Genomic DNA, 27,585 nt, shown 5'->3' with positions numbered 1-27,585 from the left:
AAGGTGGCAGGGGGTGATCTGGCTTGCTGTGGGCAACTTGAAGGTATGAAAAGAGTTCAGAATTGACAGGCAGCAAATGAGGCAGTTCTGGCCTCACTGTGCTCCTAAGCTTCAGACCAACCCACATAGCCATCAATCAACAGATATTTACACGTGGATATCCTACAAGCATTTCAGACTCACATCCAAAAGTATTTCTCCTCCCTCATTTATCCTATCAACTTGACCTGCTTCACCTGTGGCACCCAACTCAATAAATAGCCCAGGGCAAGACCCTGGGAATCGTACCTCTCCCTTTATCTCCATGGTCTTCTCAATCACCAAATTCTTCTACCAAACTTTTAGATCCATGTCCTCCTCCCCATTTCTTCTGCCACAGTTCAAGTCCTCACTGTCCCTGGATTGTTACTGTAGATGGTCTAACAGGTCTCCTGGCTTCCATTTCTTGCCCTGTTTCAACACGTCTGCCGCCCTACCAGCCACCACAGAGAGCTTTCTAAAACAGAAAGTGTATGTCATTGCCCTGTTTATTATTCATTTGTTCTTTACCCCTGGCATGACAAAGCCCAAAGTCACAAACAGTCCCAATGTATTTGTGATTTGGCCTCTGACCTCTTCTCACATGTCATCTTTCACCACTCATAACTTCAGCCAAGCTCAAGTTTTGCAGTTCCTTCAATGCCACCTTTGGCTTTGACACTAAGGGCTCACTCTTCCTGGAAGTGTCCCCCTTCTTCTACCCTTTGCCTTGCTAAAATTAACTGACATAGACTCAGCTCAGGTTGGTGTTTTTCCCGTCACCCCTTTTATACCTCCTTTTGATATTTCCATAATATCTTGGGCAAACAAGAGGCACTACTCACCCTGAACTGTGTTTGCTCACAGGTCTGTGTCCCTTACTAAACTATGAGCTGTGGGGTGGTAGGGACACTGTCCTTTTCAGCATTTGAATATTTAAATATTTAAATTTAAATTTTCATCCAACAAATATCTGAGGACCTACTATATGGCAAATGCTGCAGATATAAAGGGTATAGCAGTGAACAAAGCAAAGACACTCTTTGCTATCAAGAGGAGGTGACATAAATAAATAAGCCTATACATAGAATGCAAAGTGCTATGCATAAAATTAAAATAAACCATGATATGAAAGTGACTGAACAGGCTGGGCACAGTGGCTTACACCTATAATCCCAGCACTTTGGGAGGCCAAGGTGGGTGCATCACCTGAGGACGGGAGTTCGAGACCAGTTTGACCAACATGGAGAAACCCTGTCTCTACTAAAAATACAAAATTAGCCAGGCATGGTGGTGCATGCCCGTAATCCAGGCTACTCAGGAGGCTCAGGCAGGAGAATCACTTGAACCCAGGAGGTGGAAGTTGCGGTGAGCTGAGATCTTGCCATTGCACTCCAGCCTGGGCAACAAGAGGGAAACTCCATCTCACAAAAGAAGGAAGGAAGGAAGGAGGGAAGGAGGGAGGGAGGGAGGGAGGAAGGGAGGGAGGGAAAGAAAAAGAAAGGAAGAAAGAAAGGAAGAAAAGGAAGGAAGGGAGGGAGGGAGGAAGAAAGTGACTGCACAGGTACTTTAGATTGGGTATGTCGGGAAGTCCTGTCTGGTGAAGCAACATTGAAGCTGATACATGAAGGCAGGTATTCTGAGTTTTGGAGAGCAGAGCACTCCAGTAGGGAAGACTACCAGAGCAAAGGCCGGAAGGGCCAAAGGTCCGTGCGCCTTAAAGTGTAGGAAAGTGGTAAAGATGGAAAGACAGGAAGGCAGGGGCCACATTTAACTTTGCAGGCCAGAGTAGAGTTTTGATTTTATTCCAAGTGTTACACGATTGGAGAGAGACACGATCTGATTTATATGTTTTGAAAGATCACTCTGGGACTGCTACGTGGCCATTGGGCTGTCCAGAGGGGAAACTGAGGCCCATCCGGAGGAGAGAGACGTTGGTGACCTGGATAGAGTGGTGGCAGTTCTGGAGAAAGTGGATGGATTTGGGTTATGCGGTGAGTTAGATTGGCCAGGATCAAATGACAGGCAGATGAATTAGGGTGACCCTTAGATTTCTGGCTCCATGGAACACTAGGGTAGTTACTGGGGAACCCAGCAGACGCTCAGACGCTTCCAAGCCTTGAGAAGCAGGCCTCGAGAAATCCCTTCTCCTGCCAGGCTTCGGCGTAAGTTAAAATCAGGCAGCCGGAAAGCGACAGGCCCAGGCCCGCAGCCGGTGGCCTCGCAGAGCCGGAACGCCCGGACGCCGGGAGAGCGCGGGGACTTTTCAAGCCCGGCGCGGGGGTTTCCGTATCTTACGGGCGGGGCCGGAAGAGGAAGTCGGCGCTGCCGTGGCGGTCCCTGCAGCAGTGACGGTCCCATCCTAGCCCGGCCAGCCCCTGTCCGGTCCGGTCCGGCCACGGAGGCAGCTTAGCCTCGGGACCCCGAGCGTACCCCGCCGAGTGAGCCGCGCCGCGCCCCCCACCCGGCTCCCACCAGCCCGATGGGGCCGCAGCGGCGGCTGCCCCCTGCCGCGGCCGCACTGCTCTTGGGTTTCCTGCTCCCGCTGGTAAGGGGGCGGAAGGGCGCGCAGGCCTCCCAGTGGCTGGGCGGGGCCGGAGCCAGGCCCGGGGCTCCCTTCCCCTTCTCCCCACCCCGGCCCTCCGCCCGGCCTCCCCTCTGCCCGCGCCTACTTGGCCAGCTCTCGCGCTTCCCTTTCCTCTCCTCCCCTTCCCATTACTCACCTCCTTCTTTCCAGCCTCCCCTTTCCCCCCCTTTTCCCCCAACTTTCTTGCCCCCCACTCGGTTCCCAACGGTTGAAGTCCGGCGAAATACCTACCCAAAAAGATCAGAGGAGCCTCTTAGATTACATTGACCTTGGTGCTTCTCGATAGTTGCTGACTGTCCCAGTGTGTTTTAAATTGACCTCTGGATTTTATTGTCTAAGCCTTCCTTAACCGCTTCATACCCCTGGGAAGAAAAAAAAAATTATACAAGAAGCCAGGGTGTTTAGCGGTTCAAGGACTGCACTTTAATTGCAATAAATTAAAGACACAGATGTCTTTTTAAATTTTCCTTCCCACACAATAGTTCCTGCTTCGCCTTAGGGCTCATTTGGTTCTGTCATAAGGGTTTTTTTGTGGGGGCGGCCGGGAAGGGTTGTTTTGTAATAACAGTAATTTAAAATAAGTTTTAAAAGAAGACACCAAAATGTAATGCCTTTAGTTGTTTTCAGTTTTCTGCCTAATATAAAGGGTTGGGTGGGGAGGGTCGGTTAAATATAAGTAACAAATACGTGTTCATAGGTTTGTTGTCATAATTACAGAGAAGTAATAGTGTTTTAAAATTCGGCCTCAAGTAATTTGAGCTTCAATGTGGGAGGGGGGTTGTCAGGAACCTAGTGTTTCAGTTTTTGTTTCTAGTAACTTTCACTTAGGGAGTTTCAGGTTGGAAACTTATGAATGTTACTTATACAGAATTGGTGCAGTGTAAGCCTGTTTTGTTCTATTAGAATGTGTGATTTCTTTGAAAAACAATGTTTTGCGGACTCTCCAGTTTAAAGGGTTAGTAGTAATGAATATATACAATACAAAAGTGTCTTTAATATTTATTGAAAAACCAAAATCTAAGCCAAAAAGTAAGTGCCTTTTGGTGTATTCATAACTTTGATAGGCAACATGAGGAACCTGAGAGAATGTGTCTAAAAATTGCTGGGGGAGGGGAGTACGATATAAAAAGAGTAACAAAATAGCAGCGTTAGTTTGAGTTTTTAAAGGTGTTTACTGTGTAATACAGACATATAATACTTATGTCCAAAAGATATTCGGATACTATGTCGATGTATGCAAAACTATAACCTAGATATAAAACTTCCCAAAGTGTTTTTGTGCTCATTTTCGTTTGAATGTCTTGAGCTGATTTTAAGAATGAATATTTAAAAAAAATGAATATATATAATATCACGTTCATACTAATCCTTTCTCAACATAAATTAATAGCTTAGTGATATATCGGTTCTTCATAAACTCACATTGAAATTCTTCTTAAAATCCCTGAGCCCTCTCAATAGAAAACTCTACTTAAGTAGACTTGTCATATTATTTCACAGCCTTCACAAATCTAAAGATCATCCCTGTCCTAAATTGTATCTAGGCTGTGTCCCACATTCTGGATTTTAGGCTTTTTATATTGCACCTTTGTACTTTGTTGTACCTCACCATGGTAATCTCGGGTTGTATACTTCTCGGTCCTAGGGTGGTTGTGAGGATTAAGTAACGTTCTTCTACTCAGCAGATATTTGGTATACATCTTATTATATGGTAGATACTGTCCTGATGACTGAGTAAACTGACAAGATCTGTTTAAATTGTAAGGATCTTTTTTCGATACCAGCCAGTATCACTGATTTTTCTATTTCTTGTTGATTTCTTTATGGATTTGTTTTCTTCTTGATTCCTCCTTCCTTTAATTTCTTGAGGTGGTCTTTCTCATTCCTTTCATGTTTTGAGAACTTGAGCAGATCTGGTTTCCTTTTCCTCAGCTTGAGCTCTCTTTTCTTCTTTCTGGATACCTAGTTCCTTTCCTCCAACTCTGAAGTCTTTTACCATTTTCTCCCTAAAGCCCTTTGTTTATTCCTCTTCCCTAATTTTATAGCTCCAGGTAGCCTTTCTGAGTTCATTTGATTAGAGATGCCAGCGCAGTCATTTCATTTCTCCTCTCTGGGCTCTTGAAGCTGGCACTACTTTTCCTTAGTCATGTAATAACAGGGCCAACATCCTCATCTATAATAGAAGTTGCACATAGTCTTCTGAAACCACTGGCACATCCATGTAGAAGAGGCAGCGGAATTAGTATTGGAAAGGCTTTTAAAGATCATTTAGCCTACCCTCCTCATTATGCTCGTCTTCACATCAGCATGACCTCACTGTGTATTTTGAACTCAAGCTACAGCACTTCTGGCTGTTTTAATATTTTTTAAATCCATTGGGTCTAGAAATAAAATGAATGCCTAGCAGGTAGTTAACTGTGTCTTGACCTTGCCATAATTACATTTTATTTTATCTTTATTTATTTATTTATTTATTTATTTCTGAGACAGAGTCTCACTCTGTCGCCCAGTCTGGAGTGCAATGAGGCAATCTCGGCTCACTGCAACCTCCGCCTCCCGGGTTCAAGTGATTCTCCTACCTCAGCCTCCCGAGTACCTAGGATTACAGGTGCCCGCTACCACATTTGGCTAATTTTTGTACTTTTAGTAGAGATGGGGTTTTACTGTGTTGCCCAGGCTGGTCTCGAATTCCTGACCTCAGGTGATCTGCCTGCCTCGGTCTCCCAAAGTGCTGGGATAACAGGCGTGAGTCACCATGCCTGGCTATCATAACTACATTTTACACCTCTCCTTCCCCAGTTCAACCCTGGTCCTGGGCCCCAGTGGTCAGACTTTTATTTCACAGTGTGGATCCAGTCATGGGATTCTGTTTCAAAGAAAATGGATGATGTTTATTCTGGCTCTGTCTTTTTACTTTATTTTTATTTTATTATTATTTATTAATTTATTTTGAAATGGAGTTTCACTCTTGTTGCCCAGGTTAGAGTGCAATTGTGAAATCTCTGCTCACCTCAACCTCCACCTCCTGGGTTCAAGCTATTCTCCTGCCTCAGCCTCCTGAGTAGCTGGGATTACAGGCATGTGCCACCACACCCAGCTAATTTTGTATTTTTAGTAGAAACGAGGTTTTTCCATGTTGGTCAGGCTGGTCTCAACGCCCTACCTCAGGTGATCTGCTGCCTTGGCCTCCCAGAGTGCTGGGATTATAGGCATGAGCCACCGTGCCTGGCATCTCTTTCTAAATTGCTCCTAAGTTCTCTGAAGAATCCTGAGTCTTCCTCACAGTGTCTTTTTTTTTTTTTTTGATTGGAGTCTCACTCTGTCACCCAGGCTAGAGTGCAGTGGCGTGACCTGAGCTCACTGCAACCTCTGCCTCCCAGGTTCAAGCGATTCTCCTGCCTCAGCCTCCCAAGTAGCTAGAACTACAGGTGCCTGCCACCATGCCTGGCTAATTTTTGTATATTTAATAGAGATGGGGTTTCACCATTTTGGCCAGGCTAGTCTTGAACTCCTGATCTCATGATCCGCCTGCCTCAGTCTCCCAAAGTGCTGGGATTACAGGTGTGAGCCACCACGCCTGGCTCCTCACAGTGTCTTTATTAAAGTTCTGTTTGAGAGACTGAGGCGAGAGGATTGCTTGAGGTCAGGAGTTTGAGACCAGCTTGGTCAACATAGCAAGACCCCACCTCTACAAAAAATTAAAAAATTAGCTGAGCGTGGTGATTTATGTCTCTATTCCCAGCTACTTTGGAGACTGAGGTAGGAGGATCACTTAAGCCCAGGAGTTTGAGGCTGCAGTGAGGTATGATCATGCCACTGTACTCCATCCTGGGTGACAGAGAAGACTGTGTTTGTCTTAAAACACACACACACACACACACACACACACACACACACACACACAAATAGTTTTGTTGATTTTTTTTTCCTTCAAAGACTGTGAAGTAGAATATAGCTGCATCTTGAACTTGATACAATGAAATGATAATCAGGATCCCCAGTAGAAAAATCTGTTGCTGAAAATTTGCATTCCATTTATATACTACACCAACTCAAAGAATCTTCAGTTCTTTCTCTTCTGCTCTCTTCTCTCAACCTCCAGGGGAAAGTAGGTATGTTCTGCTACCCAGGCAGTCAGAAATCTGCTGAGCTGCTGTGCTATGGAATGAATTGTGTCCCCCGACCCCTGACAGCCCCACCCCAAATTCATATGGTGAAGCCATAACCCCCAAAGTATTGGTATTTGGAGATGGGTCCTTCAAGAGATCATTAGGTTTAAATGAGGTCATGAAGATGGGACCCTCATGATAGGATTAGTACCCTTTTAAGAAAAGACATCAGGCTAGGTGTGGTGGCTCATGCCTGTATTCCCAGCACTTTGGGAGGCCAAGGCAGGTGGATCATGGGATCAGGAGTTTGAGACCAGCCTGGCCAACATGGTTGAAACCTTGTCTCTACTGAAAATACGAAAATTAGCCGGGCATAGTGGCGGGTGCCTATAATCCCAGCTACTCAGGAGGCCGAGGCAGGACAATCACTTGAACCTGGGAGGCAGAGATTGCAGTGAGCTGAGATTGTGCCTCTGTACTCCAGCCTGGGCAACAGAGCAAGACTCTGTCTTGGAAAAAAAAAAAAAAAAGAAGAGAAAGATATCAGAGAGCTTTCTCTCCCTTTGCCATTCTTTGCCATGTGCGGACACAGTGAGAAGGTAACTATAAACCAGGAAGAGAGCCTTCACTAGAAACTGGCCCACCTGGCATCTTGGTCCAGAACTGTGAGAAAATAAATTTCTGTTGTTTTGAGAAAATAAATTTCTGTTGTTTAAACCACCCGGTTTGTGGTACTTTATTGTGGAGCCTGAGCTGACAATGACATTCTAGGTTTATTACATTCCTCCTTTTAACTTTCAGGTTCTTCAGAATTTTTCTTTTACCTTGCCTCTGAGCTGTCTGTGAATTTCCACATCCCGTTGACTCTTTTCTAAGCCACTGATGGCTGTATATCTCTTTCCCAAAATGCAACACCTATAATCTCCTTTGAAACTCAAAAAATCCTGAGAAGATTCAGGAAAATTATGACTTATCCTAGATCATATGGAAAGTCATGAAAAATATGACTAGAACTAAGGTCTTTTGGTATCTTTCCACTAAATTGTGCAGTAATTTTTTTTCTTATTAATGTAATTTAAATATGTATGTTTTAATAGAGATAGAATCTTGCTATGTAGCCCAGGCTGGTCTTAAACTCCAGGGCTCAAACAGTCCTTCCCCCTCAGCCTCTCAAAGTGCTAGAATTACAGGTGTGAGTCACCGTACACAGCCAATAACTTTTTTCTGATCAATAATGGGCCACAAGACTGATAGGATAGATTTGTTAACTTTATTTATGAGGCTTAAAAATAGGAAACGTTGGCCAGGCATGGTGGCTCATGCTTGTAATCCCAGCACTTTGGGAAGCTGAGGCAGGAGAACTGCTTGAGGCCAGATGTTTGAGACCAGGCTGGGCAGTACAGTAAGACCCTGTCTTTAAAAAAGTTTAAAAATTAACTGGGTACAGTGGCTCATGCCTGTAGTCCCAGCTACTCAGGAGGGTCAGGTGAATCACACAGAAGTTGAAGGCAGCAGTGAGCTATGACCCTTCCACTGTTCTGTAGCCAGGGTGACAGAGATTCTGTCAATAGATAGATAGATAGATATGCTTATTATATATTAAATCAATTGTTAAAAATCACCTGAAATTTTGTCTGTTTATGAAAATCCAAACCATAAAGTCTCCAAGTATAGGCCCTTCCCTCAAGATATTAAATTTTTTATTTTTTATTTTTATTTTTATTATTTATTTTTTTGAGATGGAGTTTCACTCTTGTTGCCCAGGTTGGAGTGCAGTGGCGTGATCTCGGCTCATTGCAACCTCTGCCTCCCCAGTTCAAGCGATTCTCCTGCCTCAGCCTCCCAAGTACCTGGGGTTACAGGCATGTACCAGCATGCTGGCTAATTTTGTATTTTTAGTAGAGACGGGGTTTCTTCATGTTAGGCTGGTCTCCAATGTCCAACCTCAGGTGATCCACCCACCTCGGCCTCCCAAAGTGCTGGGATTACAGGCATGAGCCACCGCACCCAGCCAACATTTTTTTTAAAGTTGATTACCTTTAGGCCAGAGTTTGCCAAGCTTTACCATGCTCTGTTGTTTTAAATCTGTTCTGACTTATGCATTTATATTACTTGCCTGGCCTTGTAGGCATTTGAGTTTGTGAATTCTAATGTAAATCATAAATTCTGTAAACTTGAGATATATTTTTAAGTGGTAAGATTGTTTAGAGAAAACCAGGAAGAAGGCTGGATCTAGGTAACAAGTGGTGTATAAGCCCTGTGAAGAAGCAGGATCTTTACCTAACTTATTCTCTGCCGTCTCCCCTATATCTTACAGACTGCAGAGTATTGAATGAATGAATGAATGAATAGCTGCCTTGTCTTCTCCTCACATCCTTTTACCCCTGAGCCTGTGCATTCTATGTTGCCAGATTGCCCAGATGGAAGGAATGATTCTGTTCATGCTTTTCCCATGGCCCACAGACAACTTTGATTCCCTGTAAATCCCTATTTGATGTCCTAGCTCCGACTTAATCACTATTTAAGTAATTATTCATAATCTCTGTAAATGTAATTATAGTCACTTTCAGGGCATCCTTTCTACAAACCTTGAATACTGGAAGCAGGAATAGAAACAATGTATGTTGACTTGATTATATAAGTTATTAGGAAGGAAAGAGTGAATGGTCAGAAAGATTTTAGGCCTGACTTTGGAACATGTGTCATTCAGATAATCTCAACTCTGCCTTTCCTGTAGGGGCTCCTTTCAACTCTTTCATTGTGTTGCTGTTGATTTAAACTGATGCCTGTGTAAAAGAGAAAGATATTTGTAAAGAGAGGGATATCTCTTCCATTGCTATAGTATAAGGGCAGGTGACTGTTGCTCCTTCAAATTTACCAGTGATTACACTGTAACTTTATATATTCTGGTTTATGAATATAGATTTTTAAAAATTGCTAGTTCTCGTTCTAAAAAAAAGTTGTTTATTAACAACATTTGTCCCCAAGCCTTCCTCGTATTTGGTATCTAAAAATAGAAGTATGCATAGTTTAATTTGTACATTTTATTTTATTTTTGAGACAGAATTTTGCTCTTACTGCCCAGGCTGGAGTGCAATGGCACGATCTCAGCTCACCACAACCTCCACCTCCTGGGTTCAAGCAATTCTCCTACCTCAGCCTCCCTAGTAGCTTGGATTGCAGGCATGTGCCACCATGCCTGGCTAATTTTGTATTTTTAGTAGAGACAAGGTTTCTCCATGCTGGTCAGGCTGGTCTCAAACTCCCAACCTCAGGTGATCCGCCTACCTCTGGCCCCCCAAAGTGCTGGGATTATAGGCATGAGTCACCATAGGCCCGGCCTATTTGTACATTTTATAAAGAAAGATTACAAAGGGGTTAATTGGAGAGAGAGAGAGAGTTATAGTCACATTCACATATTATCTTTTTAAATTGAAGACATAGACATAAGTATATCTAATGGAAAACAATACAAATAACACGAACCAGGTTTAACTGACAGACTGTGGAGGCGAGTGATTAAAGTAGGACCCAGTAACACATCTATGGAAGAGTTCTGAATAAACTCAGGAGAAGAATGGGAGAACTGCTTGCCTAAACACAAATGTCTGTGCCATCAGACTGCAGATGCATTGTGATTGTAATCTCTTGAGAAAACTCCTAAGAGGACTCTTGTACCGTCTAGAAGACTACTATTCATAATGAAGTCTATAACCGTGTACTCTGGATCAACATCAGAGCATCACCTGAAAGCTTGTTAGAAATGCATAATCATGTCAGGAATAGGTACAAATAAGAACTGTTGGATCAGAATCTGCATTTTTTTTTTTGTTTGAGATGTAGTCTTGCTCTCTCACCCAGGCTGGAGTGCAGTGGTGTGATCTTGGCTCACTGCAACCTCCGCCTCCCGGGTTCGAGCAATTCTTCTGCCTCAGCCTCCAGAGTACCTGGGACTACAGGCACATGCCACCATGTCTGGCTAATTTTTATATTTTTAGTAGAGACAGGTTTTCACCATATTGGCCAGGCTGGTGTGGAACTTCTGACCTCAAGATCTGCCTGCCTTGTCCTCCCAAAGTGCTGGGATTACAGGAGTGAACCACCATGCCTCGTTTTTTTGAGGGGGGCAGGTTGGAGGGATGGAGTTTCGCTCTTGTTTCCCAGGCTAGAGTGCAATGGCATGGTCTGGGCTCACTGCATCCTCCACCTTCCAGGTTCAAGTGATTCTCCTGCCTCAGCCTCCTTCCACTACGCCTGGCTAATTTTTATATTTTTAGTAGAGATGGGGTTTCACGATGTTGGCCAGGCTGGTCTCAAACTCCTGACCTCAGGTGATCTGCCCATCTCACCTTCCCAAAGTGCTGGGATTACAGGTGTGAGCCACCGTGACTGGCCAGAGTTGTCATTGCTTTAGATTTTCAGAAATATTTTGATACTTGTCATACTAAAAGCTATTTAGTAGAAAAGTGATCAGAGGAATAGGCAACATTAAGATAGATTTAAACATTAAAATTCTTCTTTTTTTTTTTTTAAATTGAGACAGAGTCTAACTCTGTCTCCCAGGCTGGAGTGCAGTGGTACAATCTCAACTCACTGCAACCTCCACCTCCTGGGTCAAAGCAATTCTCAGGCCTCAGCCTCCCAAGTAGCTGGGATTATAGGCGCCTGCCACCATGCCTGCCTAATTTTTGTATTTTTAGTAGAGACGGGGTTTCCCCATGTTGGCCAGGCTGGAAACATTAAAATTCTTTAATTTGAAAAGAAAATTCAGCGTATTTGAATACGCTGAATATTCAGCGTGTTATTTGATCCTGTTATGAGATTGATATGATGGCCCTGGAGGACTCTTGATTCGAAGACCAGTCTGAAGGAATTTGCCTGTAAAAGGAAGAATTGGGATGAGCAGTGAGGACCAATTATAATAGGAAAGGAGTTCCATGAGCCCTGGAGTCCTAGAATTAGGAATATTTAGAAGAATGTAAGGCAAGAATTTAGGATGTGGGAGGAACTGATTGGTTATCAGAGGAATTTGAGAAGTGATAGGAAACCCCATGCCAGTATTGTAGAAGGGAGGGAGTTAGCAACTAATGCAGAGAAATATGTGATCATTATTAAAACTGGAGTGTGATTGTTGGGCACTGAGAAAGAGGTGCCTGGGGATCTAGCTGTGTGAAGGGACTTGAAGTGAGAGCAGAGTTGAAAGACTGCTGATCTCTGTTTTAGAGAACTCAGTTCTAGCCCTGAGACCAACTGACATCCTTTTGATCATTTTGGGTCTGTTTAATCTATAAGATGAACAGACTAGAGTATGTTATTTCTAAATCCCTTCTACTCCTTAAACAGTTTTTTTCAATTGAGAATGGTATCTGACTATGTTGCCCAGGCTCATCTCAAATCCTGGCCTCAAGCGATCTTCCCACCTCAGCTTCCCAATGTGCTAGGATTCCAGGCATGAGCTACCATGCCCAGCCTCTTTTAGCTTTTGATACTAAGCTTTTTACTAAAATAATTTTTTTTAAGATTTTTAATTAAGTCATAGAAGACCAGACCACAGTTGATTACAAAGAAAAATTCAAGCTGGGCTCGGTGGCTCATGTTTGTAATCCCAGCACTTTGGGAGGCCGAAGTGGGCAGATCACCTGAGGTCAGGAGTTTGAGACCAGCCTGGCCTACATGGAGAAACCCCATCTCTTTAAAAAAAAAAAAAAAGAAAGAAAGAAAAATAGAAAAATTCAGACATTCTGGAGCATGTCTCTAACTTGGAAGGTGAAAAGAAAGGGCCTTTGTCAAATGATATAATACTAGCATGAGTGGACCACCTAATTTGGCACTTGTAATGTTTTCAATAGACACTAACTTTCAAGCCCATTTTCTATATGCTTCCCAACTTAATTGACACAGAACTGTGGTTTCCACTATTCTGTTCTTTTATAGCTTTGTTACTCAAGGTGTGGTCCATTGACCAGCAGCATCAGCATCACCTAGGAGCTTATTACAAATGCAGAATATCAGGCCAACCACAGTGGCTCATACCTGTAATCCCAGCACTTTGAGAGGCTGAGGTGGGAGGATCACGAGGCCAGGAGTTTGAGACCAGCCTGAGTACCATGGTGAGATCTTGTCTCCTGTAAGTACTGCTCCAATAGCAGTGGTTCTCAAACTTTAACTGATATCAGAATCTCCAGAAAGGCTTGTTAAAACATAAATTGGCCAGAACTTCTGATTCAGTAGGTCTGGAATGGGACCCGAGAATTGCTTTTTTTTTTTTTAAGAGACAGGGTCTCCTTCTGTCACCTAGGCTGGAGTACAGTGGCATGGTCATGGCTCCCTGAAGCCTCAACCTCAAAGGCTCAAGCAATCCTTTCACCTCAGCCTTTAGAGTAGCTGGGACTAAAGGTATACACCACTACGCCCAGCAATTTTTTTATTTTTTTTTGAAGAAACAGGGTCTCTCCATATTGCCCAGACTGGTCTCAAACTCCTGGCCTCAAGCGGCCCTCCTGCATCAGCCTTCCAAAGGGTTGGGATTAGAAGCATGAGCTACCATGCCCATCCAGATTTGCATTTTTAATACGTTAAGAATTATTAAAGTTTTCCCTAGGAAGTCTTTAACTTTAATTACATCCTGTTCATGATTATCTGTTTCAGGTTTGCTTTTAATCTCCCCAGACTTTACTTTCTTGTTTTGCTAATTTTTTTTTTCAAGATGGGGTTTCACCATATTGGCCAGGCTGATCTCGAACTCCTGACCTCATGATTTGCCCACCTCGGACTCCCAAAGTGGTGGGATTACAGGTGTGAGCCACCTCGACCTGCCACTTTCTTGTTTTGTGTTCTTTTTTCAGCAGCTTTATTGACATATAATTTGCATACCAAACATTCTATCCATTTAAAGTGTACAGGTCAATAAGTATATTCACAGATACATGCAACTATCAACTATCACCACAGCCAATTTTGTAACATTTTCATCATCAGCAAAAGAAACTCAATAAGTGGCACACTGAGGAATTTTAGGGGAGTGAAACTGTTTATTACAATGCTGTAATGATGGACATGTGTCATTGTACACTTACCAAAACCCATAAGATGTACAACACCAAATTAACCTTAAAGGAAACTGTGGGCTTTGGATGATAATGATGTGTCAATGAAGGTTCATCGGTTGTAACAAATGTAACACTTTGCTTTGGGATATTGATAGTGGGAGAGGCTACACATGTGTAGGATAAGAGGATATATTGAAACTCTGTATTCTCTGCTTAATTTTGCTGTGAGCCTAAAACTGCTCTAAAATAAAGTCTTAAAGAAGTTCAGGCATGGTGGCTCACACCTGTAATCCCAGCACTTTGGGAGGCCAAGACCAGTGGATCACCTGAGGTCCGGAATTCGAGACCAGCCTGGCCAACATGGCAAAACCCCATCTCTACCAAAAATACAGAAATTAGCCAGGCATGGTGGTGTGTACCTGTAATCCCAGCTACTCAGGAGGCTGAGGCAGGACAATCGCTTGAACCTGGGAGGTAGAGATTGCAGTGAGCCGAGATCACGCCATTGCACTCCAGCCTGGGCTTCAGCATGAGACTCTTTCCAAAAAAAAAGGAACAAAGAAAGGAAGGAGGGAGGGAGGGAACCTCATACCCTTTACCTGTACCCCTTATCTCCACATCCCACCAGGACCCAAGTAACCACTAATCTTCTCACCATTAATCTTTTGTAGTTCTTTTACATTGCACAAGTGCTTGGCAAGGTGCTAGATATATTTATTAAGAGCTTAGTATGTATTAACAATTGCATCATCTAATTTAATCCTTATCATAACTGTGAGGTCTGAGTGTTTATTGTTATCTCAAAGCTGAGGATATTGAAACTTAAAGATAGGTTAAATCACTTGTAACCAGTAAATGGTGAAACTAGCATTGTATCCTTGGATTATCATTTTAAACCTCATGCTCTTAACCTAACCTTTGTACCATAATATCTATTGTAGTAAACTGAATTTTTGAAGCTATGCAATATCTATGAGAAATTTTACTGAGATATTTAAAATGTACTGGAAAGGCTTAACTTGTTGGGGAATGCTGCATACTGGCTCCCTCACAAAATTTGCTGTATATTCTTTTAATAGCCTCTTTGTGTATCTCTCCACATTTTTCTTCAAGCTCATATAAATGTACAGATACATTGTAGGGGTTTCTTATGGGGTTATTATATAAAAATAGGATTATACTATAAATATCACTCTAAAACTTACTTTTCTCACTATGGACATCTTCTATTTTTTTTTCTCTCTTTTTATTTTTTATTTTATTTTTTTATTTTTGGTTCATTTGTTATTTTATGGATATCTTCTGTTTCTGGAGATAGACCTAACTCTTTCTTTTGAGTAGCTGTGTACTGTGCATATCATAATGCAACAGGTACCTTATTGGTGGAGGTTGGGTTTTTTTGCTATTACATACAATATTGCAGTGAATATACTTATAACTTTATTTTTGCGCTTTTGCATACTATATATGTAGATAAGAATCAGAGGATTCCATGTATTAAAGTTTTTGATAGATGCTGCTAATTATTTATTAAAAAGGTTATACCTTTTTTGTGCAGCATGCACAGTTAGGACCCAGATCCTGATCTGGGTACCTTTCCTCTCCTCAAGGAGCTTAATAGAATGGCTAGATCTGGATGTGTAGCAGATAAAGGACAAAGTCAGCCTAGGATACCTTGTGCCAAAAAAAACAAGAAGTCCTCAAAGATGAATGAAGTCTTGGGTTTCTTTTGTGTTTTTTATTTGTTTGTTTTTTCCTGCTCAGAGTAAGACTGTGCCCATAGAAGGGTTTTTTTGTTTTGTTTTGTTTGAGATGGAGTCTCACTCTGTCGCCCAGGATGTAGTGCAGTGGCATGATCTCGGCTCACTGCAACCTCCACTCCCCGGGTTCAAGTGATTTTCCTGCCTCAGCCTCCTGAGTAGCTGGGATCACAGGCATCCACCACACCACACCCAGCTAATTTTTGTGTTTTTAATAGAAACGGGGTTTCACCATGTTGGTTAGGCTGATCTCAAACTCCTGACCTCAAGTGATCCACCCGCCATGGCCTCCCAGAGTGCTGGGATTACAGGCATGAGCCGCTTCATCTGGCCTAATTTTTGTATTTTTAGTAGAGATGGGGTTTCACCATGTCGGCCAGGCTGGTCTGGAACTCCTGATCTCAGGTGATCCCCCCATCTCAGCCTCCAAAGTGCTAGTATTACAGGTGTGAGTCTTGTATAAAGGACACAAAGAGTCAGGTAGGAGAGGCTCTAAATGACCAAATTCGGGACAGTTTGGATATCAAGCAAATCATTGTAATTATACCACCCTGAATTTTTTAAAACATAAATTTATCTCTATTGATACTAAAAGATGGTAGGGGAAAGAGTAGAGCTCTTTTAAAAAGAAGGATACGGCCGGGCGCGGTGGCTCAAGCCTGTAATCCCAGCACTTTGGGAGGCCAAGGCGGGTGGATCACTTGTCAGGAGTTCAAGACCAGCCTGGCCAACATGACGAAACCCCCATCTACTAAAAATACAAAAAAATTAGTTGGGCATGGTGGCAGTCGCCTGTAATCCCAGCTACTCTGGAGGCTAAAGCAGAAGAATCACTTGAACCCAGGAGGCAGAGGTTGGAGTGAACCGAGATCATGCCATTGCACACCAGCCTGGGCAACAATAGCGAAACTCCGTATAAAAAAAAAAAAAAAAAAATGGAGACTAGCCAGTAAGGGTAGAAGGAAAGACAATATTTTAAAAATTCACCATCTTGTAATCCTCAGTGTGATATGGGAAATTACTTTTAGGCAAGGATCATTATGGAGGCTAATATCCTGGTGAGAAGAAGCTGTTGGGCTGTTCACATGGTGTCATAGATTACTTACTTATCAAACATAAAAGGGAAAAACATATCTTTACACTGGAGAAATCCTACAGTTACCACCTTAAGCAGATCGTCAAATCAGCAACACTAGTGCAGGAAATCATGGTGTTAATGTGTCATTTTGTTGGTTGCAGTAAGAAGTACCCAATTCACTTGTGAAACATTCTTTCCAAAAATAAACCCTCCTGATTACTTTCTATAGTTAGAATTGAAAATGATTCTACTATATGACCTTCCTTAGGCAGGTTATGATAGTGACTTGTCTGAGTCTGAGAGCCCTTGTTTGTAAAACTGGGACACTGAATCAAAAAAATGTATGAAAGTAACCTAGCATGAAGTTTGTTATATCGTAAGAATGTAACGTATTAGTTCAGCTGTGCTGTCAGAATCCAGTCATAGCCACCAAGTATATAGCTGAATGAAAACTGTATTTCTCTTTTTCTCATCTTATTTTCTTATCTAATTCTATGTAAGGTAGTGGGAAATGAGACAAAGCTTTTCTTTTTCTGTGCTTTAAATTCTGGATTGGTCTTTTTGAATAGGCAGTTGGAGAATGTTGAAAACATGAGCAAGAATAATTTACTTAAAGTTCCAGCTGGTTCTCTTCCAAAGATAGCCCTTAGAAATAATAATGTACTTTTTTTCTTTGTACTCTAGTTCCTAGTAGAATATGGAAAGTAAGACAGATTGAGGATTTTGAGTACATGTCATTTTATAGAATATAAACAGTGGCCAGGTGCAGTGGCTCACGCCTGTAATCCCAGCACTTTGGCAAGTCTGGAGTTCAAGACTAGACTGACCAACATGGTGAAACCCCGTCTCTACCAAGAATACAAAACTTAGCCAGGCGTGGTGGCATGCACCTGTAGTACCAGCTACTTAGGAGGCTGAGGCAGGAGAATTGCTTAACCCTGGGAGGTGGAGGTTGCAGTGAGCCGAGATCGTGCCACTGCACTCCAGTCTGGGTGACAGAGCAAGACACAGTCTCAAATAAATAAATAAACAAACAAACAATGAAGTAGTAATTCATAGGAGATTGGAAAGGAAAGTTTCCAGCTGTCAAGGGAAGACTGAAGTTACATCATAGCAAGACTCCTCCCTGGGGTACGACCCTTATAACAAGTCATAATTGTTATTCCCTTAAGAAAGTGACCTATTTTCCTTAAAGAAGGTGTGCTGGGCAATTATGTATAGTTTTAATATTCCTAAGCCTCCTTTTCATTTCTTCAAACAAGATTAAATAAATTCATGGAAGGCCATCCCTCTCAAGGAAATGTGATCAACCCTGTACATAAATAGCTTTATTAATATCCTTAGTTGTTGAAAAGCCAAATCATTGCTGGTTTGAAAGTTATTGTTTGTCTCCTAGACAGCCGCTCAGGAAGCAATCTTGCATGCGTCTGGAAATGGCATGTCCAAGGACTACTGCATGCTTTATAACCCTTATTGGACAGCTCTTCCAAGTACCCTAGAAAATACAGTAAGTAAATCACAGTTACTATTCATAAACATAAAAATAGTGAAGAAGGCTGGGTAGAATGGCTAATACCTGTAATCCCAGCACTTTTGGAAGTCAAGATGGGAGGATCGTTTGAGACCAAGTGGTCAAGACCAACTGGGCAACTTACTGACACCCCATCTCTACTAAAAAAAAAAAAATTGGGGAGCCGCGATAGCTCCGGCCAGATGTCCTGGAGCTTGAGGAGGCGAGGTTATGAGTTCGATGCCAACCTGGGCAATATGATGAACCTCTCATTCATTAAAAAATAAATAAATAAATAAATAAATAAATAAATAAATAAATAATTGAAGAAATGAGAATGTGTGACAATTGTGTTTTACTGTATAAAACCGTTGTAATATGTGGTTGTTAATAACTAATAATTTCATTGATTTTTCTCAAGTGTTTTTCTCTCTGGGAAAATAGAGAATTTTAAATACTTAATTCTAAGCCTAAATATTTCTAATTTAAAAGATAGTGTCTTAAACCAATATTGATAACTGAATGCAGTATTTATAACTGAATGCATTTAGGATGAAATATGATTTTTATCATGTTAAGAAGAAATTTCTTGTTTTCAGACTTCCATTAGTTTGATGAATCTGACCTCCACACCACTATGCAACCTTTCTGATATTCCTCCTGTTGGCATAAAGAACAAAGCAGTTGTGGTGCCATGGGGAAGCTGCCATTTTCTTGAAAAAGCCAGAATTGCACAGAAAGGAGGTGCTGAAGCAATGTTAGTTGTCAACAACAGTGTCTTAGTAAGTTATAAAAACAATCATAACTTATTTTGAGCTTATGATGTGAAATTTCACAGAAATGGAATAGACATCTTTATATATGGTTTAGAGGCTGAGTTTTGAGCAATCTGATAGCAAGATTCTTTGTAAATAAATAAGACCTCATAGGCATTCACTTGGAAAGTTTTGCAGGTTTTCTATTCCTAAAACAGGTAAGACTTTGTTAGGAACAAATACATATATATGCATATATATAGACATATGCATATTATACTTACATAATAGGATATATATCATATTATAAATGCCATGTGTAATAGCATTCATCAATTTAAGTTCATGTTAAAAGGATTCAATTTTGAGAACTTACAGAATATTAAGAAAGAATACCTGAAATTTTGTCTTATAACTTAAAGAAAGATATAATATTTATATTTCATGGAATAGTATTTTATTCTATAAATATTTTAGTAAACAAGTTTTCATACTTTTTTTTTTTTTAGTTTCCTCCCTCAGGTAACAGATCTGAATTTCCTGATGTGAAAATACTGATTGCATTTATAAGCCACAAAGACTTTAAAGATATGAATCAGGTAAATTAGTAATTACATATTAGATAAAGTTTATAAATAGTATATCTTTTTATTTTTAATTGCTGCTATTTAATTTCGAGTGTTACATTTGCTCCATTTGCTAACAAGAGGGTATAAGGCCTGGCCGGGCGCGGTGGCTCAAGCCTGTAATCCCAGCACTTTGGGAGGCCGAGGCGGGTGGATCATGAGGTCAAGAGATCGAGACCATCCTGGTCAACATGGTGAAACCCCGTCACTACTAATACAAAAAAATTAGCTGGGCATGGTGGTACGTGCCTGTAATCCCAGCTACTCAGGAGGCTAAGGCAGGAGAATTGCCTGAACCCAGGAGGCGGAGGTTGCGGTGAGCCGAGATCACGCCATTGCACTCCAGCCTGAGTAACGAGCGAAACTCCGTCTCAAAAAAAAAAAAAAAAAAGAGGGTATAAGGCCTATCAAGTTTTTCTTTGGAAAGTACTCACGTCTCATTTGGCACAGTGTCTCAAAGCCTACTAAACCTGAGAAAGGATGTTTGTCTTCAGTTCTTTAAAAATCTCTTGTCTCAAGAATGCACTCTAGAAAAAAAGGAAAAAAAAAATGTCTTGTCATGTCATTTATTTTAACTTTAAATTCTTGAACCAAATATGATTGTGTGGAACACTGCACTTTCAAGATTTTATAAACCAAAGCATGTCATACTTTTGACTAGAGAATATATTACATCATCAGACAATAATTCTAGTCTTCTTGACTGTCTGATGTATAATATCCATTCCAGAGTAAAATGTGGACTATTGCTGTTACGACTATAGTACAGAGAAAAGTTATTCCTGTGTTTAACTGTTATTTTGTCTTTCAGACTCTAGGAAATAATGTTACAGTGAAAATGTATTCTCCATCGTGGCCTAACTTTGATTATACTATGGTGGTTATTTTTGTAATTTCTGTGTTCACTGTGGCATTAGGTGGATACTGGAGTGGACTAGTTGAATTGTAAGTTTAATTAACTTTAGCATTTTTGTAATAAATGGTTAATTTTTTTTGCAATCATTGTAATCATATAACAACATTTAAAAATGTTATCTGCCCTCAGAATATGATGCCAGTAAGCCCAGTCTGCAGGTTTGTCGTCATGTGGATCACTTACATTTTCTCTAGGAAGAAAAGATTCATAGATTTCTCTAACTCTTCCAATGGCAGAGGAACATTAATGTCACATCAGAGACTTTTTTTTTTTTTTTTTGAAACACAGTCTCACTCTGTCACCCAGGCTGGAATGCAGTGGTATGATCTCGGCTTACTGCAACCTCCACCTCCCAGGTTCAAGCGATTCTCCTGCCTCTGCCTCCTAAGTAGCTGGGACTACAGGCACGTGCCACCACGTCTGGCTAATTTTTTGTATTTTTAGTAGAGACGGGTTTTACCATGTCGGCCAGGATGGTCTCAATCTCCTGACCTCGTGATCTGCCCACCTCGGCCTCCCAAAGTGCTGGGATTACAGGCATGAGCCACCACACCCAGGCTCCATGTTTGTTTTTGATTTTGCTTTATAAAAACCACTGATAAATTGAGGCATCTCTCAAATATAGGATTTCTCACATTAAAAATTATATTTTCTGTTTTTTCTTTTTTTCTTTTTAAGATGGAATCTCACTCTGTCACCCAGGCTGGATGATCTCAGCTCACTGCAGCCTTTGCCTCTTAGGTTCAAGCAATTCTGCCTCAGCCCTCCGAGTAGCTGGAATTACAGGGATTACATGGTGCCTGACACCATGCCTGGCTAATTTTTGTATTTCTAGTAGAGATGAGGTTTCACCATGTTAGCCAGGCTGTTCTCGAACTCCTGACCTCAGGTGATCCACCCACCTCAACCTCTCAAAGTGCTGGGATAACAGGCGTGAGCCACCATGCTCAGCCTAAAACTTATATTTTCTAACCTTGGCAACATAGTGAGACCTCATCTCTACTAAAAATAAAAAAATTAGCCAGGCGTAGTGACACATGCCTCTAGCCCCAGCTACTCAGGAGGGGGAGGTGGGATGATTGCTTGAGCCCAGGAGTTCCAGCAGTCCAACCTGGGCAACAGAGAGAGACCTTATCTCAAAAAAAAAAAAAAAAAAACCAGGTTCAGTGACTCATGCCTGTAACCTCAGTCCTTTGGGAGGTTGAGGTGGGCAGTTCACTTGAGCCCAGGAGTTCAAGACCAGCCTGGGCAACATGGTGAAACCCTGTCTCAGCTGGATGTGGTGGCTCACACCTGTAATCCTAGCTCTTTGGGAGGCCAAGGTGGGTGGATCACCTGAGGTCAGGGGTTCAAGACCAGCCTGGCCAACATGATGAAACCCCATCTGTACTAAAAATACAAAAATTTAGCCAGGTGTGATGGTCTCAGCTACTATAGGCACATGCCACCACACCTGGCTAAAGGCAGGAGAATCACTTGAACCCAGGAGATAGAAGTTGCAGTGAGCCAAGATCGTGCCACTGCACTCCAGCCTGGGCAACACAGGGAGACTCCATCTCCAAAACAAAAAAATAAAAAACAAAAATTATATTTTCTAAATATTTTTATTGAAAGAAATGAATAAACCACAAACTGTATTGTTTGCCATAAATTCATACATCGAAAAGTAAAACGCAATCCAACTGAATCTGTATATCCTCCTTCTTCTCCAACAATAGCTTTAAATGTTTTCTATATACTTTATAAGTTTTATTAAAATTAGTTCTAATGTATGCAGATTAGGGGAAATGAGTTATAATAAATTATCTTTCAAATTACCTTCTACAGGTAATTTGAAACCCTTCTAACCCTACTGTCCCTGTAACCGCATCTCCTGCTAAAGTGAATAATGATGTAATGTACTATTTGTGGGGGCCCAAAGCATCTGTAATCTTAATTTCCTAAATAGCCAAAGATTTCAACTTTCTGCCAATTTAAACAAAAAGACTCAAATGGCCAAAATTATGCAGTTAGATGAAAAATCTATAGCATGAAGGTTAATTTAAAGTTTTTTTTTTTTTTTTTTTTTTTTTTGAGACGGAGTTTCACTCTTGTTACCCAGGCTGGAATGCAATGGCACAGTCTCGGCTTACCGCAACCTCCGCCTCCTAGGCTCAAGCAATTCTCCTGTCTCAGCCTCCAGAGTAGTTGGGACTACAGGCACTGGGACTACCCAGCTAATTTTTGTATTTTTAGTAGAGATGGGGTTTCACCACGTTGATCAGGATGGTCTCGATCTCTTGACCTTGTAATCCACCCGCCTCGGCCTCCCAAAGTGCTGGGATTATAGGCGTGAGCCGCTGTGCCCAGCCAGATTAATTAAAATTTTAAAGTATGTCATAATTTAAATATAGAAATTTCATATGTACATAAAATTTGGATATTCCTATTTAATAGTAACCTGAACTTGGTCTCCCTACAGTTTTGTACCTTTGGCTCTAAATTAAAATAGGCAATATACTATAGGAGAGTCAATGTATATTCATAACTCACAATGAAAAACAAAAGAAAAAAACTGCCCAAAGCATATTATTTCATGTATGAAGGGCAGAATATATTTCCCTTGTGAATTGATGTATAGCTTCCATTTAAAAGGTCTTATTTGTAACTAAATGAAGCTAGGGTTATTTGTAATTTCTTAAATACTAAAATTTGACTGACTTACATCAAGAGGGAAATTTTAGAGTTTAACAAGTGTAGGTTCCTGGAGTGTTGAACTGTAAACATTTTACGTATTTGGAAAGCATGTTTCAACATATATCAGTCACATCTTTCATATAAGTAAGCATGTTTTTGTCCTTGATTATTAACCTTTATTCTTTTTTTTTTTGAGATGAAGTCTCATTGTGTCGCCCAGGCTGCGGTACAATGGCACGATCTCAACTCACTGCACCCTCCGCCTCCCAGGTTGAAGCGATTCTCCTGCCTCAGCCTCCCAAGTAGCTGGAATTACAGGTGTGAGTCACCACACCCAGCTAATTTTTTTGTATTTTTTTTTTTTTAGTAGAGATTTTTTAGTAGAGATGGGGTTTTGCCATGTTGGCCAGGCTGATCTTGAGCTCCTGACCTCAGGTAATCCACCTGTCTCGGCCTTCCAAAGTGCTGGGATTACAGGCGTGAGCCACTGTGCCCGGCCTGCATTTTTAACAAGTTCCCAAGTGATTTTGCTTGCCCACGAACCACACTTTGAGTTTAGCAAGGCAAGCTTTTTTTTTTTTTTTTTTTGAGACGGAGTCTTGCTCTGTTGCCAGGCTGGAGTGCAGTGGCGCAATCTCGGCTCACTGCAACCTCTGTCTCCTGGGTTCAAGTGGTTCTTCTGCCTCAGCCTCCCTAGTAGCTGGGACCACAGGTGCATGCCACCACGCCCGGCTAATATTTGTATTTTTAGTAGAGACGGGGTTCCACCATGTCCAGGATGGTCTCGATCTCTTGACCTCATGATCTGCCCGCCTCAGCCTCCCAAAGTGCCTGGATTACAGGTGTGAGCCACCATGCCTGGCTGGCAAGCTTTTTTATATACATGCTAGGACAAGCTCCTCCTTGAGAAAATTGGAAATTGGAGGAGAATACATACCAGCTTTTTTATTCGTAAAACATGACAATAGAGCAGAAACAAGTAATTTGTTGCCTTCAGTAACCAGACTGGGAAAGGAAATGTCCCATACCTGCAGGATCATGGGTTTTAAAATTGAGGGGGCTGATTCTAAGAGCAAAATAAAGATAGAGAGAAGTAAGTGTATGTGGGAGGAGAAGGGGGTGGTGACCATATGGAGAAAGAGAATATGAATCAGTGATATAAAGGAAAAAGTTCCATAAAAAGAATTATTACAAACATAAGACACATCATTTAGCAGGTAAAGACAATTGGTTAGAAAGAGAATAAGGCTCAGGAAGGGAAAATTTGCCAGAACAGGGCCTCACAACCCAAAATTACTCTACCAAGTGAAAGATGTACCTTAAGCAAAAGGGATAGATGCCTGGGTTCTATGGAAAGACTTTTCAGCAGAGTGTTAACTTTTTTTTTTTTGAGATGGAGTTTCACTCTTGTAGCCCAGGCTGGAGTGTAATGGCACCATCTCAGTTCACTGCAGCCTCTGCCTCCTGGGTTCAAGCAATTCTTCTGCCTCAGCCTCCTGAGTAGCTGGGATTACAGGCATGCACCACCACGCCCAGCTAATTTTTGTATTATTAATAGAGATGAGGTTTCACCATGTTGGCCAGGCTGGTCTTGAACCCCTGACCTCAGGTGATGAGCCTGCCTCGGCCTCCCAAAGTGCTGGGATTACAGGCATGAGCCACCACACCCAGCCTAAAATCTTTTTTGTTGTTTTTTTTTTGAGACGGAGTCTTGCTGTGTCAGCCAGGCTGGAGTACAGTGGCACAATCTCAGCTCACTGCAACCCCCGCCTTCTGAATTCAAGTGATTCCCCTACCTCAGCCTCCAATGTAGCTGGGACTACAGGCACGGGCAACCATGCCCGGCTGATTTTTTGTATTTTAGTAGAGGTGGGGTTTCACCATGTTGGCCAGGATGGTCTCGATCTCCTGACCTCGTGATCCACCCATCTCGGCCTCCCAAAGTGCTGGGATTACAGGTATGAGCCACCGCACCCAGCATAATCTTTTTATAATAAGGTCAGTGGTCAAGCTTAGGTTTGTATTGCATATGGCTCTCAAGCGGATATGAAAGTACTTTTTTTTTCAAAAAAGATGAAATGTAATTTTTTTTTTTAAAAACCCGACTTATTTTTTTTTGAGATGGAGTCTCACTCTCACCCGGGCTGGAGTGCAGTGGTGTGCCATCTTTACTCACCACAATCTCTGCCTCCCAGGTTCAAGCGATTTTGCTCCCTCAGCCTCCCTACTAGCTGGGATTACAGGCCCACGCTACCACACCTGGCTAATTTTTGTATTTTTAGTGGAGATGGAGTTTCACCTTGTTGGCCAGGCTGGTCTGAACTCCTGACCTCAAGATACTCCTGATCCACCCACCTCAGCCTCCCAAAGTCCTGGGGTTACGAATGTGAGCCACCATGCCCGGCAGAATTATAATATTTTAATGTGATGTAAATCTAATACTCTGCATGCTTTCCTTCAAGAAATTGCCTGTGCTTTTTAGTCTAATGACTATGAATATATAAATCTTTAATTATTACAGCTTATAGGTGATTGTGACAAAAAATTGTCTTTAAATATATCTCTGCAGTGACAGAGACCAAAATTAGCACCTTTTTACACTCAAGTACCACATTTATAGAAATTTAATACCCTGTCATTCAGCTCTAGAGTTTCAGGGGAGGTGCTAGTGTGTCTCTATCAACTCTCTCCTTGCTCTTTTCCCAGGCAACCTACTTAGAATCACAGATGCTTAATATGGTGGCCATCTCAGCCAACATTTTTCTTATAAGAAAGTGGCTTGTTGGTACACAGTTGGCAAATATGCAGTTTGAAAGGAATAAACTGGGCCGGGCGCGGTGGCTCGCGTCTGTCATCCCAGCACTTTGGGAGGCTGAGGCAGGCGGATCACGAGGTCAAGAGATGGAGACCATCCTGGCCAACATGGTGAAACCCCGTCTCTGCTAAAAAAATATAAACAAATTAGCCGGGCATGGTGGTGCGCACCTGTAGTCCCAGCTACTCAGGAGACTGAGGTGGAAGAATCACTTAAATCTGGAGGCGGAAGTTGCAGTGAGCGGAGGTTGCAGTGAGCCGAAATTGTGCCATTGCACTCCAGCCTGGTGAGAGAACGAGACTTTATTTCAAAAAAAAAGAAGAAAAGAAGATAGGAATAAACTGTTTTAGGCCAGGTGTGGTGGCTCATGCCTGTAATCCCAGCACCTGGGGAGGCTAAGGCAGTTGACTCACTTGAGTATTGTGACCAGCCTGGGTAACAGGGCAAAATTCCCCCTTTTTTAATTTTTAAATTTAATTTTAAAAAATACATTAAAAGAAATAAACTTTTTTAAACCTAAAGTTTGTATTGAGCTCAGACCTAATGAGCAGGGTCAGGATTTGCACAGGAGGGAGCAGAGTTAGAACAGGGTTATTGAAAAGTATTCAGTAGTAGTAGTAATAATATGTCATTGGTTGCATATAACTAGGAGGAAACAGTAAGGTTGACAACAGAGATTGCCCAACAAACAGTAGTTGCAGCTCTTTTCCTCTTCAACTTCTGTTTCTCTTATTAGCTCTGTGGCCTAGCAAGGGTTGAGACGATATTTTGCTATCTTAAATAAAGGTAGGACAAAGTTATGTCTTGAATTTCTTTTGAATCCTTCATAATACACTGATGAATATAGACTAGGTATATAGTAAATGCTAAGTTGATTGAGAGGATAATTTAGAGTTTACATTTAAGAGAAGATAATTTTTAGCTGGGCATGGTGGGGCACGCCTGTAATTCCAGCATTTTAGGAGGCTGAGGCAGGCAGATCACTTGAGGTCAGGGATTTGAGACCAGCCTGGCCAACACGGTAAAACCCTGTCTCTACTAAAAATACAAAAATTAGGTGGGACACAGTGGCTCATGCCTGTAATCCCAGCACTTTGGGAGGCTGAGGCAGGATCACAAGGTCAGGATATCGAGACCATCCTGGCCAACATGGTGAAACCCCGTCTCTACTAAAAATATGAAAAAATTAACTGGTTGTGGTGGTGCGCACCTGTAGTCTCAGCTACTCAGGATGCTGAGGCAGGAGAATCACTTGAACCTGGGAGGTGGAGGTTGCAGTGAGCCGAGATTGCATCACTGCACTCCAGCCTGGCGACAGAGTGAGACATCGTCTCAAAAAAAAATAATAAAAAACAATTACCTGGTATGGTGGCACGCGCCTGTGGTACCACCTACTTGGGAGGCTGAGGCAGGAGAATCCCTTAAACCCAGGAGGCAGAGCTTGCATTTAGCTGAGATCTCATCACTGCCCTCCAGCCTGGGCAACAGAACGGGACTCTTTCTCAAAAAAAAAAAGAGAAGCTACTTTTAGAAGTACTTCACTATCTGTAAGTTGATAATAGTAAGTTTGTAAGAAGCATTGGTTTTAGCTTGAAATTTGTTATGTCAGTATAATTTTCAAATTATATAATGTAAACATCCACAAATATTAATTTGTTTATATAATGAATATCTCTTTCAACAATT

General features: G+C 41.8%; 1 protein-coding gene across 2 annotated transcripts in view; it reads left to right on the top strand.

The window, feature by feature from the left end:
* Nucleotides 1-2,494: 2,494 nt before the first annotated feature.
* SPPL2A (signal peptide peptidase like 2A) overlaps nt 2,495-27,585 on the top strand; it is a 55,269-nt gene continuing 30,178 nt past the window's right edge. The window contains exons 1-5 of one of the 2 annotated variants that reach the window (XM_021673150.2): nt 2,495-2,566; nt 17,998-18,108; nt 18,711-18,893; nt 19,376-19,465; nt 20,304-20,437. In XM_021673150.2, coding sequence (XP_021528825.2) covers nt 2,501-2,566; nt 17,998-18,108; nt 18,711-18,893; nt 19,376-19,465; nt 20,304-20,437 — 584 coding nt within the window. In that variant the 5' untranslated portion in view covers nt 2,495-2,500. Of the gene's footprint in view, nt 2,567-12,763; nt 12,842-17,997; nt 18,109-18,710; nt 18,894-19,375; nt 19,466-20,303; nt 20,438-27,585 lie in introns of those variants that run through there. The other variant, XM_064365672.1, reaches the window with a different exon arrangement.

This window comes from Aotus nancymaae, unplaced genomic scaffold (genome assembly GCF_030222135.1).
Source record: "Aotus nancymaae isolate 86718 unplaced genomic scaffold, 86718_ANA_hifiasm-v0.15.2.pri h1tg000062l, whole genome shotgun sequence".
Taxonomy (NCBI): domain Eukaryota; kingdom Metazoa; phylum Chordata; class Mammalia; order Primates; family Aotidae; genus Aotus; species Aotus nancymaae.
The sequence above is the reverse complement of the archived record's forward strand: the minus strand, read 5'-3'. Positions and strand labels throughout refer to the sequence as shown.